Source organism: Artibeus jamaicensis, unplaced genomic scaffold (assembly GCF_021234435.1).
Source record: "Artibeus jamaicensis isolate MK-2021 breed Jamaican fruit bat unplaced genomic scaffold, CSHL_Jam_final contig_471, whole genome shotgun sequence".
Taxonomy (NCBI): Eukaryota; Metazoa; Chordata; class Mammalia; order Chiroptera; family Phyllostomidae; genus Artibeus; species Artibeus jamaicensis.
Window position 1 is genome coordinate 6,553,561 of NW_026521850.1, and position 16,638 is coordinate 6,570,198.

General features: G+C 49.9%; 1 protein-coding gene across 6 annotated transcripts in view; it reads right to left on the reverse strand.

Moving 5' to 3' along the window:
* Positions 1-16,638, reverse strand: part of GARNL3 (GTPase activating Rap/RanGAP domain like 3) — a 116,191-nt gene that overhangs the window by 42,374 nt on the left and 57,179 nt on the right. For all 6 annotated transcript variants that reach the window (XM_037158457.2, XM_037158309.2, XM_053667776.1 and 3 more), the window contains 2 exons: positions 5,527-5,626; positions 3,927-4,045 (listed from right to left, as the gene is read on the reverse strand). In XM_037158457.2, coding sequence (XP_037014352.2) covers positions 3,927-4,045; positions 5,527-5,626 — 219 coding nt within the window. The remainder of the gene's footprint in view (positions 1-3,926; positions 4,046-5,526; positions 5,627-16,638) is intronic.

The window sequence follows — 16,638 nt, forward strand, 5'->3', positions numbered from 1 at the left end:
TATAAAAAAGCAAGGCCATAGGCTTCTGGCCAAGATGGAGGCGTGGGTAGATACATTTTGCTTCCTTACACACCCAAAAGAAGGATGACAAACCAATTTAAAGATGAAAAACAATCAGAGCAGCCAGAAAATCAAACTGTACAGAAGTCCAACAACCAAGGAGTTAAAGAATCATTCATGTAGACTGGTAAGAGGGCCAGAGATGGGCAGCTGAGGCAGAAAGGCGCGTGGTGAGGCGAGGGCTGGTGGGCTGGGTGGTCCCACATTCATGTGCAGAAACAGGGAGGGACAACTGGGGAGCAAGACAGACCACACAACCCAGGGTTCCAGTGGCAGAAAAGAAAGCTTCAAAACCTCTGGCTGTAAAAATCTGTGGGGGTTGCAGTGGTGGCAGAAACTCCCATCCTCATAAAAGAGTCTTTTGGAGGGGCCCACGGGCTCCTAGAACATACACAAGCCCACCCACCTGGGAATCAGCATCAGAAGAGTGCAAGTCACTTGTGGGTAGTGGGGGAAGTGACTGAAAGCAGGGCGAGAGCTGAGCAAATGGCATAAAATGAGAAGAGGTTTAGGAACCTCCAGGACAACTTTAAATGTTCCAACATCCGAATCATAGGGGTGCCAGAAGGAGAAGAGGAAGAGCAAGAAATTGAAAACTTATTTGAAAAAATAATGAAGGAAAACTTCCCAAAGCTGGTGAAGGAAATAGACATACAAATCCAGGAAGCTCAGAGAGTCCCAAGGAAGCACACACCAAGGCACATCATCATTACATTTTCCAAGATTAAAGATAAGGAGAGAATTTTTAAAGCAGCAAGAGAAAAGGAGACAGTTACCTACAAAGGAGTTCCCACAAGCCTATCAGCTGATTTCTCAAAAGAAACCTTGCAGGCAGGAAGGGGAGGGAAAGAAGTATTTGAAGTCATGAAAAGCAAGGACCTACATCCAAGATTACTCTATCCAGCAAAGCGTTCATTTAGAACAAAAGGGCAGATAAAAGTGCTTCCCAGGTAAGGTCAAGTTAAAGGAGTTCATCATCACCAAGCCCTTATTATAAGAAATGTTAAAGGTACTTACGTAAGAAAAAGAAGACCAAAACTTTGAAAGGCAAAATGACAATAAACTCAAAACTATCAACAACTGAACCTAAAAACAACAATAACAACAAAAAAACAAGCAAATAATTAGAACAGGAACAGAATCACAGAAATGGAGACCACATAGAGGTTTATCAGTGAAGAGGGGGAGGGCGGAGAACGGGGGGAAAAGGTACAGGGATTAAAAGGTATAAATGGTAGGACAAAATAGATGGGGAAGTTAAGAATGGTACAGGGAATGGAGAAAGCAAAGAGCTTATATGTACAACCGTGGACATAAACTAAGGGCAGGAAATGCTGGAGCGAAGGAGGGTACAGGGTGGAGGGGGATCGAGGGGAGAAAAAATGGGACAACTGGAATAGCTTAATCAATAAATATACACTTAAAGGAAAAAAAGCAAGGCCACAGAAACAACTCAGATTTCAATGAGTGGGTTACATGGAATTTGAAAATGCATATTTCTATCATAATATCCCTTTATATTTGGAAGAAAAATTTAAATATTTTAAATCTCTGTAATGCAATCTACAAACTCCCCTGAACCTGATGTCCTTGGCTGGCGGAGCACCGACCAAGTCCTTCCCCCCACCTTCTCCCTTCCGTAGCTTCCAGAGTCGCGCCAGCAGGAACGCCTTGCAATCCCATGTTTTCCAGTGAGACCAACAAATGCAGAGGCAAAGGCAAGTCCATGTCCATGTCGGACAACACAAAGCACAGCGAGGACACGCGTGTACCACAACCATCGGCCCATGCATGCAGCCCACGCGTGAGTGTGCATGAACAGATGCTAGAAGGAAGCTGCAGTGATCATCTCTGAGCGGGTCAATTTTGGTCCTCTTCTTTTTCACCTGCTGTAGTGTCGTGATGGGGTTTCTGTAAGTTTGAATCATTACGAAGAAAAAACCCTTGTCTCTGTGTTTAGAGGAAACGCGGCGGAGATCACCAAGACTGCTTCAAGCAGGGTTCCCGTCCCTGACAATTTTTCTGTTTCTGTAACAGAATGTGAGCTCGGGGGGTGAGGGGGTAGGGAGGTGGGGGTGGTGAGTCATCTACTTCTTTGGCTTTCCACGGCCTCCAGCTCGAGGGCTGGGCCGAAAGGGGCTTAAACGCCGACCCCCATGCCAACGCTCTGCTCTGATTTCGCCATGCCTCTCTGCCCTGCGGCGCTCCCTGTCGCTGGCACACGACCGGGCCCAGGTGGGAGCTCTGGATGAAGGCACTGGCAGCTGTCAATGACAGGGACAAACACTGTGCCCAGCCCTGGGCTGTGACCCTCACGGTGGTCCAGGGGTCTACATCCCTGACACCGCCTGACTTCTCCAATTCCAGCTCACAGGGACCCCCAGAGCACACCTCATTTGTCTTGTATCTGTGGTCCCTCCTGTCCCCCAGCCCTGCCCCATTCTCTAAGGGGCAGGTTCCCTCTCATCCTGCAGGTCTCTAAAGGTCGCCTCCTCAGAAGGCGTCCCCTGCGCTGCCTCCTCTTCAGCAGGTCTCCCATGTCGTTTTGTGACTCGGTTTCCTTCAGAGCGCTTGCTATGGTTCATGATGTAATAGAGACAACGCCCCTGGAAACTGAAAAAGAAGCAAAAATGCCTCCCCTGCATTTGCTCCACTCTTTCTCCCCCAGCACCTGGCAACGTCCGGGTGAGGAGGTGGTGTGACTGTTACTTCCTGAGGGAAGAAGTGACATGGAGAAGATGTGTTCCTGAAACTTAGAGGAAGTGCGAAACCTCCCCCTTCCCACCTTGGGGGAAGGAAGGAAGAGGGGAGATAGGAAAGCTAAGGGTTGGATGCGGGTGCACGGCTCCCCCATTCTGAGGGCAGGCCTGGAAGGGGTGGAAAGGATGCTGCACACATATCACAGTAAGATCCGAGGACACACAAGGACGTCTGGATGAGCGGCTCCCTCCCCAGCACGGCCTTCTGCAGGGATCCGAAGGCCAGGCAGAACCCGTCTGAACACGGGGAGGGGCAGTAACCCGGTAGCTTCAAGCAGGGATGGTCAGCAAGATTAGGCCCAGGAGACTAAGACGGTACACCAGAGAACTGCGATCAGGCCAAAGAGTTTGCAGTATCTGGCGACTTCACAAGGGGCAAATGGCGGGGACTAAGGGTTTCCCAGAAAGGCGGAGGGAACAAGTCACATGCCCGTGGTTGCTAGTTCAGAGACCAGAGCCTCCCCACAGTGGAAGCCAGTGGAGCCCAGAGGTCACTGTGTGGACCCAGGTCCTCTGCTCCTACCACCAGGGGCTCTGCCACAGGCCCTCTTCCAGTCGCCCAAATACCTACTTCGACAGGAGCAGTGAGGGGAAAGAACTCCAAAGGATGGATTATTTGTCCAAAAGAGACAGAGTAGGCCAAAGAGGATGTTTAAACCAGAAGAGGTCGGAACACTGCAACTAGCAATGGGGGGGGGGGGCACAGAAAGCAGCCCCCCTGGTGCAGAAGGTGGTGGCTTTGGATGAAGGCATGGACTGCTTTCCCTACGTGAACAATGAGGTGAGACCATCATGGATGCACTTTGGAGAAACTGACACTCGGTTCTCCAACATCATCTTTTAAAACAGACTTTGCTTCAGGAACAGCTACGCGGATGGCAGGACGGCCCGGTTGCGGGGGCAGGGAGAGGGCTAGTGCTGGAAGTTTCCTGCAGGACGTAATTCACGCGTGAGACCTAATTCTCCGTTACATCGGGTGGTTACCTCAGACCTGCTCGGAAAAAGAAGAACCTTTCCGACACATTACGTGGACGCTGATATAAACAGAGGCGGCACCGCACCCAGGTCACGTGGGGATGAAACTCCAGGGGCGAGCTAGTTACTCACGGTTTTCCTCCAAAGAATTGCACGGTACTGAGGGACGCGCTGATTGTTTTGGTCCGAAAGGGTCACGGACAAGAAGAAGGGGCTCTTCTCTGCGTCGTTTCCAATGTAATTCTGATGGACTGGAGAAGAAGCGGGTTTAGAACAGTGAAAATGCACATGGTCCTCCTGGTCCCTGGTGGTGTGGAGCCCTCAGGTGGTACCCGGCCCTTTGCACTCCGTCAGGGCCCAGTAATCCCAGACCCGGCGTGAAATGGAGCCTGATCACTCCACCAGCCACGCGCTCCCATTCCCCTGGCTGGTGACTGGTTCAGGAATTCTAGCCAATGAGACAGGAGCAGAAATGTGTCAAGGGGGTTCTGGAAAGGCTTCCTCACTGCTGAAGATGGCCTCCTCTGAGCTCTGGCTGGTGGTGTGTAGGAGTGATGCCTGGAATTGCTGCAACCATCCTGCAACCCCGAGGAGGCCTGGCCTTGATGACATCGCAGAGCCTCTGAACCCACCAAGCCGGGAGCCTGGGTTTCTAACTGTACCCTTATAGTTTGAACCGGGTGAGGAAGCTGAAGGCATCTGATAGCCCCATTTCCCCCCAGGCGTCACTGTGTTTTCCAGACATTTGGGAAGCTGACAACTTTCCACTGACTTCATTTTTTGTAACGAGACACCCCTTGCCAAATAAGTGAACTTCTTAGCTTAGTATGGTATCAGGTTTTTCTTTAAAAGCCACCATTTGGGTCTGATCACGCTCATTTTATAGCTCAAGCATCACACCTTCTACAAACGGATGTGTTAGTCTGATAGGAAAGGTGTCTGCCTCGCTTCCAGTCCTGCAGTGGTGATCATCCTTCCACTTCTGTCACGAATCCCTCCCGCCCCCCCCGTTTTCTGCCCTTCCGTCCACGTTCACGAGGACCCTTCGTTGAACCTACGTCGCTGTTCATGGCTGAGTTCCTGCCAGGGACCAGGCGTCGGGCTTAGTGTTTCCCTGTGTATCTCACTGAAACATCTGCCCAAACCCTCCAGCTGTGTGCTAGTCACAGCCCCGCTTTGCCGACAAGGAAGCCCAGTCTCAGTGGAGCAGAGGGGAAGGAGCGTGAGGTCCTGTGGTTAACACCTTCGGAGCCAGGATTCAGATCCTTCCCGCGGTCTCCGCAGGGGTGGGGGTCCTGGCTGCCTCCACCAGTTCTGTGTTGGCCCCAGAGCTCACAGAACTATTTTTTTCCCTCACTGCCTTGGATTCAGTCTTCAACCCCCCACTGTGGATGAGGCACTTGCCTTGCTAACTCTAAAGTTGTTTTCCACCCTGCAAATTCTTCTTATGTCTCAAATCACTTATTCGGATCATCAAATCCCCTTGAACTCCCCAGAGACAAAAATGACTGCCCCTCCCCCAAAAAAGGAGAGCGAGGAAAAAACCTCCTAGAGCTGAAACTCGGCCGAAGCTTCAAACCTACAAATCTTACCGCCGACCTTGCGGTGAAATGCCCTGCCGTGCGTGAGCCCACACCAATTAGTCTCACATCCAGGGCCCCAGAAATGGCACCAACACCGCCTTTCACTTCGAATGGAACTTCCTCCCCAACCACCACGATGGCGTAATTACCTTGTCCTAAAAAATACTTGAAGTACCACCTGGTGTGGTATTCTGGGTTCTCCAAGTGCACATCTGTTCTTCTCCAAGTACCTGGCAGAGCGCTTGCATTCTGTGACGGAACAAAGTTGTGCGATTAAGAGCCTAATTCAGAAAGTAAAGAAGAAGCTGACAATGAACCTGAGGCCACAGAACCAGAAGTCATTGTTGGAAATAGGCAAACAGGGCCGGGGTCACATGTCACCACTCGAACAGACAGCCGGTCTAAGCCCGCATCACAGAGGCATCCTGGGGCGTGGAAACGGGACCAAGCGGAGCAGGGAGTTCAGCTGTTTCCAACCTGAGATTCAAGCCTCTCTCCTTTTTGGGCAGAAGGTTCCACGATTCTATCTGGGAGTTGGCGACCCCTAGAGGCATGCCCCTCTGTTTGTCACCTGTAAGGCACATGTCACCTGGAATACACCTCGGCAGCCTCTTAGTCAAGTTCATATTCTTTGTAGAATTCTAACAATTTACCATAATGCAACTCAATTAATGTGGCAAATACAGATCACCATAATGGACAGTGTGAATCCTCTACCCAAAGGTAACCATTGCGCACGGTTTGGCCTGGCTCCTCTGTCTGTCCTACGTGTGTGGCCACATGTAACTGCCCAATGGAACCACAGTGCGTAAACAGTTTAAAATTCCCCTGACACCTGCATGGCGCCACGCGTGGGAGACAGGCGTCTGGAACAGAGCTTTCTGATTCGGACGAGCCTCTAGTGATTTCCTAGATGTTTGTGGTCAGTTTCTTTATCATGTTGAAGAAGTTTCCTTCAAGTCCAAGGTTACAAAGAGGATTTTCTTAGGAATAAATGTCAAATTTTACTGAAAGGTTTCTGGGGGCAACTATCGAGAGAATATGTAAAGTGGGGGGAATCTCAGTCATGTACTGAGTTCTCCACTAGCTCTCTTGGTGCTGAATGTTTCTCAGACATCCGGAGGGCAGCCCACGGGGTCGCCGGCATGGGCTTCCTCTGACACTGCCGGACGGAACACAGACCCACGTGCCACGGTCGCCAGTGTGACGGAACCGTAGGTTTCTTTTCTGAATGGGTCTCTGTCGTGCTCTCAGCCTTATACTCCTCTATAAAGTGAACGGGGATGCTTTCTGTCTTTCTCACGGCTCTGGAAATACGGACACACAGTGAGCGGGCTCTGCGTGCCAAGCTCCAGGCCGCAGCATTAGCTTCACTGTATCTCCACCCAGGTGACGAGAGAGATTCAAGGTCACCCCCGACTTTTGGATGAAAAGTGAGGCTTGAGTGAGTTTGTGTCTGTCGTCTCCGGTTGCGGAGATAGTAAGTAGTGGAGCTGAAACGGAAATCAGTCCCAGTTTCATAGCTTTATTTATTTCCTTTTTTCATCTTAACCCTTACATCATCTTCTGTGTCCTTTTTAATGTTCTCCCTTTTTTATCTATCAGGGAGTGAAAATATGGGTTAAAGTTTCTTAGCATTAATGTGCTTTTACTGGCTTTCCTTGCATTCCCAGCCATTGGTGCTTGATAGGTGTACTCGCACATAGAAGCTGCAACGGCAGGAAGACAGCGGGAGCCTCTGAGAGCCCTTCCCCAGCTCCGCCTCCCGGTAGCAGCTTATCCCACCGCTTCGTGTGCTCACCCCCCCACACACGTGTACACACACGTGCCCATACACACAGGTGCACACATGCACACGTTGCAGTTTTCCTGGATCATTTAAGACGATGGTGCATGAATAACAGCCCTTTATTCCTAAAGGCTCCAGTGTGTATTTCCCAGGAACAGGGATATCTTCTTGCACAACCGCAATACAGCTTTACCAACTTGTATACATTCGACCCTGACGCAGGCTTTCATCTGCCGTCCCCACTCCCATTTTGTCGGCTGACTCAGCAGTGTCGTTTAAAGCTTCCCCCCTTCAGTACAGGCTTGTTTCGTGCCATGTCTCTTTAGATTCCCTGAATCTGGAACATTCCCACAGACTTCCTGTGTCTTATTACACTGACATTTGTGAAGAATGTAGCACACCGGCCTCCCCCTTTTTCTTATAAAGTATTGCTCATTTGAGGTTTGCCCCCATGACTAGACTCAGGCTTCGTACACCCAGGCGGACACTATGAAGGTCCTTCTCAGCTTCTCGAGACATCCGCCTGTTCCTTAATGGTGATGCTAAGGCTATCACCTGTTCGAGATGCTGCCTCTTAGCTCTGACCTTTTGGTGTGACTCAGGAAGGGCGGCAATTGGATTTTGTTCCTTGTAGACTTTCTGGATGATTCATTACCAACAGCCATTCATTTATGACCATGAACCACGGCAGCCCTCCTGGCAGTTCTTCCCACCGCACAGCGATGCATGGCCCTGGGAGCTGCCGCCAAGCCACAGGCACCAGCTGGCCAGACATAGCAGAGAGGACCCACAGTGGTTGGGACCACGGTCCCAGGGCCCTGGATCCGAGGAAGCCCTGGCAGAACCTGGAGAAGGGACCCTTAAGCCACCAGCACACTCAAGCCTTTCGAGCCTCCAGCACTGGCCCGGCACAGAGAGGCTTGTCTGAGGCAGCAGGGCGGCTCGGGGCTTCTGCATTTGCATAAACATGCACCCTGGGTCCCCTCTAGACCTCCTCGGGCTGTCTGCGGGCAGGGCCCTAGGACCCGCACGTCTAACTACCACCTAGGCAGTTCTGATGAACACTGAGCTCTGAGAATCACTGCTCTATACCGGGGCTCTGGAAAATCCAGGGAGGACATGAACTTGGATGGGGCCAAAAAAAAAAAAATCTTTAACCCTCGCTGTTATAGCTCAGTGGATTGAGCACAGGCCTGTGAACCAAAGGATCGTTGTTCGATTCCCAGTCAGGGCTCATGCCTGGGTTGCAGGCCAGTTCCCAGCAGAGGATGCATGAGAAGCAACCATACACTGATATTTCTCTCCCTCTCTCCTTCCCTTTCCTTCTAAAGATAAATAAAATCTAAAAAATAAAGTTATTTAAAAAAATCTATTTTCCCCAACTTCTAATAAGATTTAGTATTTCATTCGATTATGAACATATGCAAAAACCTGCAATAGAATAAAGCTCTGGCGACCACATCATAAAAAGTGACAGATATTTTCAGAACTCAGGATCACAATGGCAGGTATCTTGAAGTACTGTTTACACTCTTCACTGTTCAAAATCACAAGAGTTATGAAACCTGCTGCTAGTGTTATTATTTCATGCATTAATTTGAAAAGTGTGCATATTACAGTATCATACATTGGGTTTTAAAAGTCACTCTGGTAACTTCCTTTTTTAAGATGTTAAAAATTATTGTTGTCATTCCATTACGGTTGTCCCACCTCCTTTCCCCCTGCCCTCCTCTGCCCGCCCCCCCCACTCCCATGGTCGACCCCCACACCGCTGTCCACGTCCACGGGACACTCACACATTTCGTGACTGACCCCTTCCCTCCTCTTTGATGACCATTTCAATACACCCGATTTCCTTTGTGATCCCAGGTATTTTTGTCTCGTGTATTTGAAAACATGATTCTAAGAAGTCTACAGGCTTCACAGACTGCCAAGGGGGTTCAAGGGCGTAGAAATGACCCCAGATTCTAGGCTTTCGCAGTTACCCCCCACCCCCCGCAGAGGTCTGCAAACTGCCATCTGAGGAGCAGAATGAGACATAGCTCAGAGTGACCGATGGCACTCTGGCCAGGGGCCCGTACGTCAGCCCAACTAGGGGTTCTTTTTTTGATGATCAAAAATTACCTGTTTAAAAAAAAAATTACCTGTTTAACTTTTACCTTTACTGAATACTTACTAAATTGGGAAAAAAGCCCAACAGCAAAAAAGCTGTGAGTGTCACAGACGAGGCACTTCCCGTCCCTTGTTAAAAGCACATGACGAGCTGTGAAGACGAGAATATACACAGGAACCAACAACGGAAACGGAAACTAAGCAAAAAAAAAAAGGCCTCTTCCTCGGACCCCGGAGGAATGCTTCTAAAAGTGAATTCCAATGTCTGATGGCGTGCAGTGGCAATGGGCGGTCAAGGGCACCAACCTTAAGTGTATGTTCTAGAGGAAGAAGAATTTTCCTTCTACCCTTCCAAGTTCTTCTGGCTGGTCTAATAATGAAATTGGCAAGGGATGGATGAACAGGAGAAAGTAGTCAAATGCATCACATATGTCCCCACGGAGGTTCTGTAAGACTAGGGGACCCGAGGGCAAGTGGGCAGCTGAGGCTCATACGCCATTTTTCTGTCCTCGCCCGAGGATGTGTTTATTGATTTGAGAGAGAGGGGAAGGAAGGGGGAGAGAGGGAGAGAAACATCGATGTGAAAGAGAGACACTGATCTCATACACGCCCCTACCGAGGACTGAACCCTCACCCCAGCCACGCACCTTGACCAGGAATCGAACGTACCACCTTTTGGTTCACTGGATGATGCTCCAACCGAGCACCAGCCGGGACTTAATCGCTGTCTTGAGCTAAGGAGAAAGAGCGGGTAGTGACTTGGCCTTCACAGGGAAGGGAGGCAACCACAGGCAGATGAGAGAGCGCCATCTAGAGAACGAACCCCCGCGGGCCCCCCAGAAACAACAGGACGCAGAAGGCAAACTAACAAGCCCACCGGCCGGGCCCTTCCCTGCCCACCCCTCCCAGGAGCAGGCTCTTCTAACTGAATCCCTCCGGGCAGGTAAGAGGGGAGTAAAAAGTTCTTGAGTCTCTCATTTTCTTAAAAATAGCCAGCTGAAAACAACCAATACTCCCAAACGGGCATATTTTGGAGTGGCAAAGCTCTGTTCCCCCTAAACAACTACATAATTAAAAAATAAGTACGTGTGTATCACCACTACCTGGCACCCCAGAGGCGCCTCCACTCATTGTCCCATCAATACCCAGCGATGCTCCTGTGGGTGCCGCCCACCGCGCTGACCCCTGTACCAGGGACCATCTGCTTTGCCCACTCTCGCACGGCACGGAATCAAGTCACGCCACGCGCGTTCACGGAGCCGGGCTTCTTGTCCTTCGACGTCTTGTCTGTGGCCCTCGCCCACGTTACTGGTACGGCAGGAGCTTGGTCCTCCCCGTGGCCATGTCGCAGTCACGGTGTGGACACCACACGTTACAGGCTGACTCTGCAGTTGGTGGATGAATGGGTCGTTACCAGTTTGTGGTCACGACGAATGAAGCCGCTCTGAACACTCCCGGGTCTGTCTGTTGGGGGACATGGCTCTCATTTCTGTCGGGTGTAACCCTGGGTCATGCAGACGCTCCGGTTGTAGATACTGCCGACGGTCTTCCAAAGGGGATGTGCCAGCTGGCACCTCACCAATAGAAACGAGCTGTCCACGCCCCCCACCAACTCTCCGCATTTCGCCGTGTCTCAGCAGTTCCTGAGTGGGTGCAGCAGCACCTAACTGGTTGCAGCTTTTCAGCAAGTCCCATTTTGAGTGTGTCCTGTTTTGCGGGGGATTTCAGACACAGGGGAGGCTTGTCTGCAGCTCTCTCTGGTGACAGTGGCACAGGGACGCATTAACTGTTTGACACCAACCAGAAAGTTAGGGAGAAATAGTCCATTGAGCACATCTTCCAGACAGCTGAGATTAACGTCGCAAATACCCGCACTCATTTTATACCCTTCTAGATAATCATTTGCTAAAAGGCATTACGGAGGGTGATGAACCCGAGTTATTCTGCGCTGCAGACGTCCCTGGACGTGCCCAAGGAGTCCTGTGACTCGGAAATCCAGGACCACGTCTGCACCGGATCCCAAGGTCCACGGGGGCCCTTAGTTGCCTTTACTGTCTTTTTTTTTTACCCCACTGATACTTGTGGATGTGACGGAGGAAGACTGAATCTGGCCAAGGTATTTTGAACTTGGTCAAAATCCACATATTACACTGCCCTTTAATCTGAACGTCCTCTGACACCTGACTTTAAGCAGGGAAGCCACACGGCGCGGGGACTACAGAGCAGGTCCGCGGTTTTACGTGACGCCCATGAGCTCTGCAGGCTCCGTTCGTGCGAGTTCGATTAACGAGCTGCAGTTTCCAGGTTAAATTGCTGAGGAAATACTGGCAGTAAAGAAGACAAATTTTCTTTTTTCTTTTATTTTTAAAAAAGATTTATTTTATTTTTCGAGAGAGAGGAGGGGAGGGAGAAAGAGAGGAGAGAAACATTAATGTGTGGTTGCCTCTTGCACGCCCCCTACTGGGGCCTGGCCTGTAGCCCAGGCATGTGCCCCGACTGGGAATCGAACCAGCAACCCTTTGGTTTGCAGGCTGGCACTCAGTTCACTGAGCCACACCAGCCAGGGCAAGAAGACAGATTAAAAAAAAAAACCTCAACACTAAAATCTTTTAAATGGTAGATATAAATATAAACTGCTTGAAAAAGTGAAATCACACAAAAATTGAAATCGGTTTCCGCCCCATCCTCCGTGCCCGAACCCTTTACTCTCCCTGTAATGACCACGGTGCCGGTGGTTTGGAGAGCCCTCCATGTCCTCATGCATCCACAAGGATAGGTTTGTTTTTACATAAATACACACACAACACGTTCACACTCATACACACACCATATACACAGACACACACACTCAAGTGAGTACATATGCATATGACTGGTTTCCATAACTGAGGCAAGTAGTACAGATACTACAGTGAAATTCGGTTTTTTCACTGAAGAAAATATCGCACGAATGTTGCTGTGTCAGTACACAGAGTCACCTTGCTCTTTGCAACAACTATCCCGGTTCATGTCCAAACTGAACAAGTCAGCTACGTGTAGACGTACGAGATAAGTGAAGGGCAGAAAGGCCCTGCCGCCTTCTCTGACTCCCCCGCTTCATTCTGCACCAGAAATTGCCAAGTCCTCTTCCAACCATGTTGTCTGACAAGGTCTGGGCATAGAGGATTCGAGTTCAAGGAATTCGTCTCCCCGGGGGAGAATGTGGCATCCAAAATGGGTTAACAATTGGCTGTTTTATTTTAATTATTTTACTCTTGCTACTGAGTATGGACATTGTACTGTACTTATTTATTCCTGTGAAAATCACCCAAGAGGAAGGGACAGTTCAGGGGAAAACATTAGTATCCCCCACGGAACTGCCTGAAAGGATGGAAAAATCTCCACAGATTCCCCTCTCCCTTATACAGGGGGGTACGACAGCCAGGGCGATATAATTGTTAACCATAAGGGAAAACATGTCAAGTTGTATAAATTATCCTGGTTTGAGCAACTTAAAGCGATCAGGACCGCCATGGTGTACCAGAAATAAGAAAAACAAGTTAGATCTCTTAAATCAACAGCTAAGGCCAGTTAATAAAGAACCGGGTTGTTGTTGCAAACACAGGTTGTGCTGCCAACAGTTGAGGGAAGAACAGAAGAGAAAGACTTTCCCACGACTGTTCCTCACCCACAGATACAAAGGGTCTTCCAAGAAAACAAGTAAAAACTATGTAGACCCCGACCCACAGCCCAGGGGTACGGTCGGGACGGTTGAGATGCATCTGCAGGGCAGAGGCACCTGTGGCGGGACTTCCTGTCTGTCTCCCCTTACACGTTTGTTTGGGTGACCAGAAGGTGGTGGGATTGTTAGACACCTGTATTTCAGGTTCATTGACTCGCATAATTCCAATGAAGTTGTACAAAATAATTTCTTGACCAGAGAACAAAATCCCCTCTAATGAAATAGCTCCCGAATGTCTAAAAGTTGTTGGAGTAACAGCCCTTCCTTTACCTTGAATAAGAATATATATCAATTAGGCAAAGAAATAACAAAAGCTGGCTAGTACAAACTAAACACGTAGAAACAGTTACTGAAGAGTCAGAGTTTATAGTACACAGAGAAACATTTTAGACAGAAAAGGATGGATAGCTAAGTAAGACATCACAAAGACCTTATAATAAATCTATTACCTCTACTCAATCTAGCGTATCCTTTTGCCCCATGACAAATTCTGAGAAACTTTAATATACAATAAGATATTCAAATTCTGTGCATACAGCTACTTCTAACTGTCTGATTAATGGCTCTCCTGGCCAAAATAATCTTTGTTTATTATAACTGAATCTATGGGAACTTTTGTACTTTTCCTGGTTACCTTTGTATTGATTTTTTCTGCTTAACTGATCATGCTATACTGCAAATGTTAATCACTACCTAAAATGAAAATATAAAAACCTGCTTGTACTTGTAATAAACGGAGCAGAGCTTCACTGTCCCCATCACCAACGCCTTACCCACCTTTCGGGAATCCCTGGACCCTGCTGCGGCTGGACCGCAGCAAGAAATTGCTGTTAAACGCTGAGGTGTCCTTTTGGGAACTTCCTTACATACTGTCAAACATGTTTAGCTATTTTGTTGTTTTTAAGTGGGATGACATCCTACAAATCAATCTGGAACTCGCTTTTCTGCCTAACACTGTCTCCTAAACTCTCTTCTGTGGCTATCACATCTCTCTCCCCCTCATATTCTACCAGCTGCTAAACATTCCATTGTGTAAATGTATCGTCATTTACATAATTGCTCCTTGACTGACAGAAATGGAGGTGACTTCCAGGAGTTTTTTTCGATTTGAAATAATGCTCTCATACACTCCCTAACAGTAGAACTGATGGCTAAATGCTATATGCGGTTTTAATTACTGCTAACTGTCCTCCCCAAAGATGGTGCTCATTTACATATTCCCACCGTCTGTGGAGACCCCGCCCCTTGCTGAGGAAGGCAGATTTGGTCTGTGGAGACCCCGCCCCTTGCTGAGGAAGGCAGATTTGTAGAGAGCTGAAAGGCTGTCCCCCTGCTCCGCCACATGCTAACTGATAGGTACAAGTGAGCTGTAAGGGAGGTCTCCGGTGAGCCCCCCAGGGTGGCACTCATTGTGATGAACAATCAGAACGAGTGCACAGGTGGCAGGAGAAGCACAAGGTAATCTAAAGCTTCTCGGGGGGGTCAGCTAGTAGGACAGGTGACAGAATCCAGATGTCGAAGACGCGCGACACCCAGCAATGACGGGACACGTGAAGGAGACACGATGCGGCGTGGACAGTGCAAAACCCTAACTTCAGTACCACTGCAAACTGCAGGTGCAAAGCCCAGGGTGGGGAGGGGCGGCCGCCGCAGAGCAGGAATTCCTGCCATTCTACCCAGGAGGACATGGCGGCTCACGGACGTCGTCGTGAACTGGTGAGTGGCAGAGCTGAGGAACCCACGTGAGCCCAGGTGTGTTTGCCTCCAAAACTGTCCCCACTGCCTCACGATGTCACCTCACAGTTAAGTGACAACACAGGTGAAAGTGAATCAAATTCCCAGGACCTGCTGAGGTAGGTCAGTGTAATAGGACATCCACCTCACCCCAGCCCAGGCCGGGACCCAAAGGTCCACACACTGAAGGGGAGGCGGAGCCAGAAGAGACCACTCGACCCAAAGACAGCAGCAGGGCTGCCACGGGGCAAGCAGGCGCTGAGCAGGCTGGGTGGGGAGTGGTTCTGACCAGGAGGCAGCCTCCATGTGACTTTGCGGCTCTTTTCTCCATCATTTGGGTGGTTTAAAAAAGTCTCAAGCTGGGAATTCAGTTTAAAGGTGAAAGGGAAAAGTGAATGCTAATCCTCCCTCCGATTCTGATGCCAATTCTGGTATGTGTGTTCCCCCACCACACCACCAGGCAATCCCCTGACACAGGGTGGGCATTCTCCAATTCAACTCAATTCCGACACCATCTACCCAAAGCACAAACGACACACAGTCAGGCCGCCGAGCACGCAGAGAAACGTGGTGCCCCGTGAGCGCCGGCCGGGAGAAAAAGCGGCCGGCCAGTAGAGGGTCATGGCAAATGCCACATCTGGGATTATCAGCCACAGATGGTAAAAGCACCATACTGACAGTGTTTAAGAAATACAAGGCAAATATAACATTTTAAGATAATGTCAATAGTAACTATAAAACATGACCAAGCAACCTTGGATTTCTTCACGAGGACACGAGAACACAGGTGACGAGAGAGAGAACAGATGGACTAGACATCAGATTGAAAGACTTTTCAGAGGACTCAGGGAGGCCAATGAAATGACAGCCTACAAAACGAGAGAAAATTTCTCCAAATCTTACATCTGATAAGGGTCTGGTATCCATACGGTGTACAGAATTCTTAAAATTCAACAACAAGAGGAAAAATAACCGAATAGTGAATCTGTTCTGCAATTCATTTGCGGGTATGAAAATTTTTAAGCAGCTACACGGAGTCTTCTAACACACCAGGCTTTCACTAACTCAGTGCACGGCGGCTCTTTGTTTGTTCTCCTCAAGCCTCGGATTCCTTCTGAAGCTTCTCACCGAAGACCACCGATCGAGAGCCCAGCCGGCACGCTCCGGCGGAGCACTCACGCTCGGTGTCCTCGGCAGAAACAAGGCTGAAAGCGTGTGAGCCTGACCGCGTGGTTCCTGGAGTAGCCATCTGAGCCGGGCTGTGTTTGAACACAACGGCCCACCGGGACCTGTGAAAGCAACCCCTCTCCCAACCGGTTCCAAAGCTGCTCCGGGCCCCGGGGACCTGCCCACGGCCGCGCTGCCGGTGAGATGCGGAAGTCGGCAGGCAGGCCGACTCTAGCACACCCCTGACCACCACAGCCCACAGGTGACTTCTGGTCACCGACAGGGTCCCAGGGTCCCTTTCGCAGGGCAGACCCAGGTGACACCACCGGGTGAGGACTGTTTTGACGGTCACAACGCGTGGTGACGCTAGGACCTTCCTGTGAAGGCCCCGCTTCTGTCTTTCCTGGGAGGCGTGGCTTCCCTCCAGGACAGGGGCAGACAGGGCCGAGTTGAGTAACGGGGGTGGGAAAGCCCGCAGTGTGTTCATTTCGGGCCGGCTGAGGGTCTGCAAGGTATCGGCGGCAGAAGCATTTCTTGACCTCTGGCTTGCCTGGGGTCTCTGGTACTCAGGTTCTCCGAGTGGACACTCAGCACGGAGGCTGCTGCCTTCTGAGCACGAGCAAATGGGGCCTCGATGCTCCTGCTCCTGACCTGGCTCCTGGGACCCTGTGCTGCTTGAGCCTGTGGCCATTGGACAGGCTCATCTCAGGGGCCGGCCATTTGGGGAGAGCTGTGTTC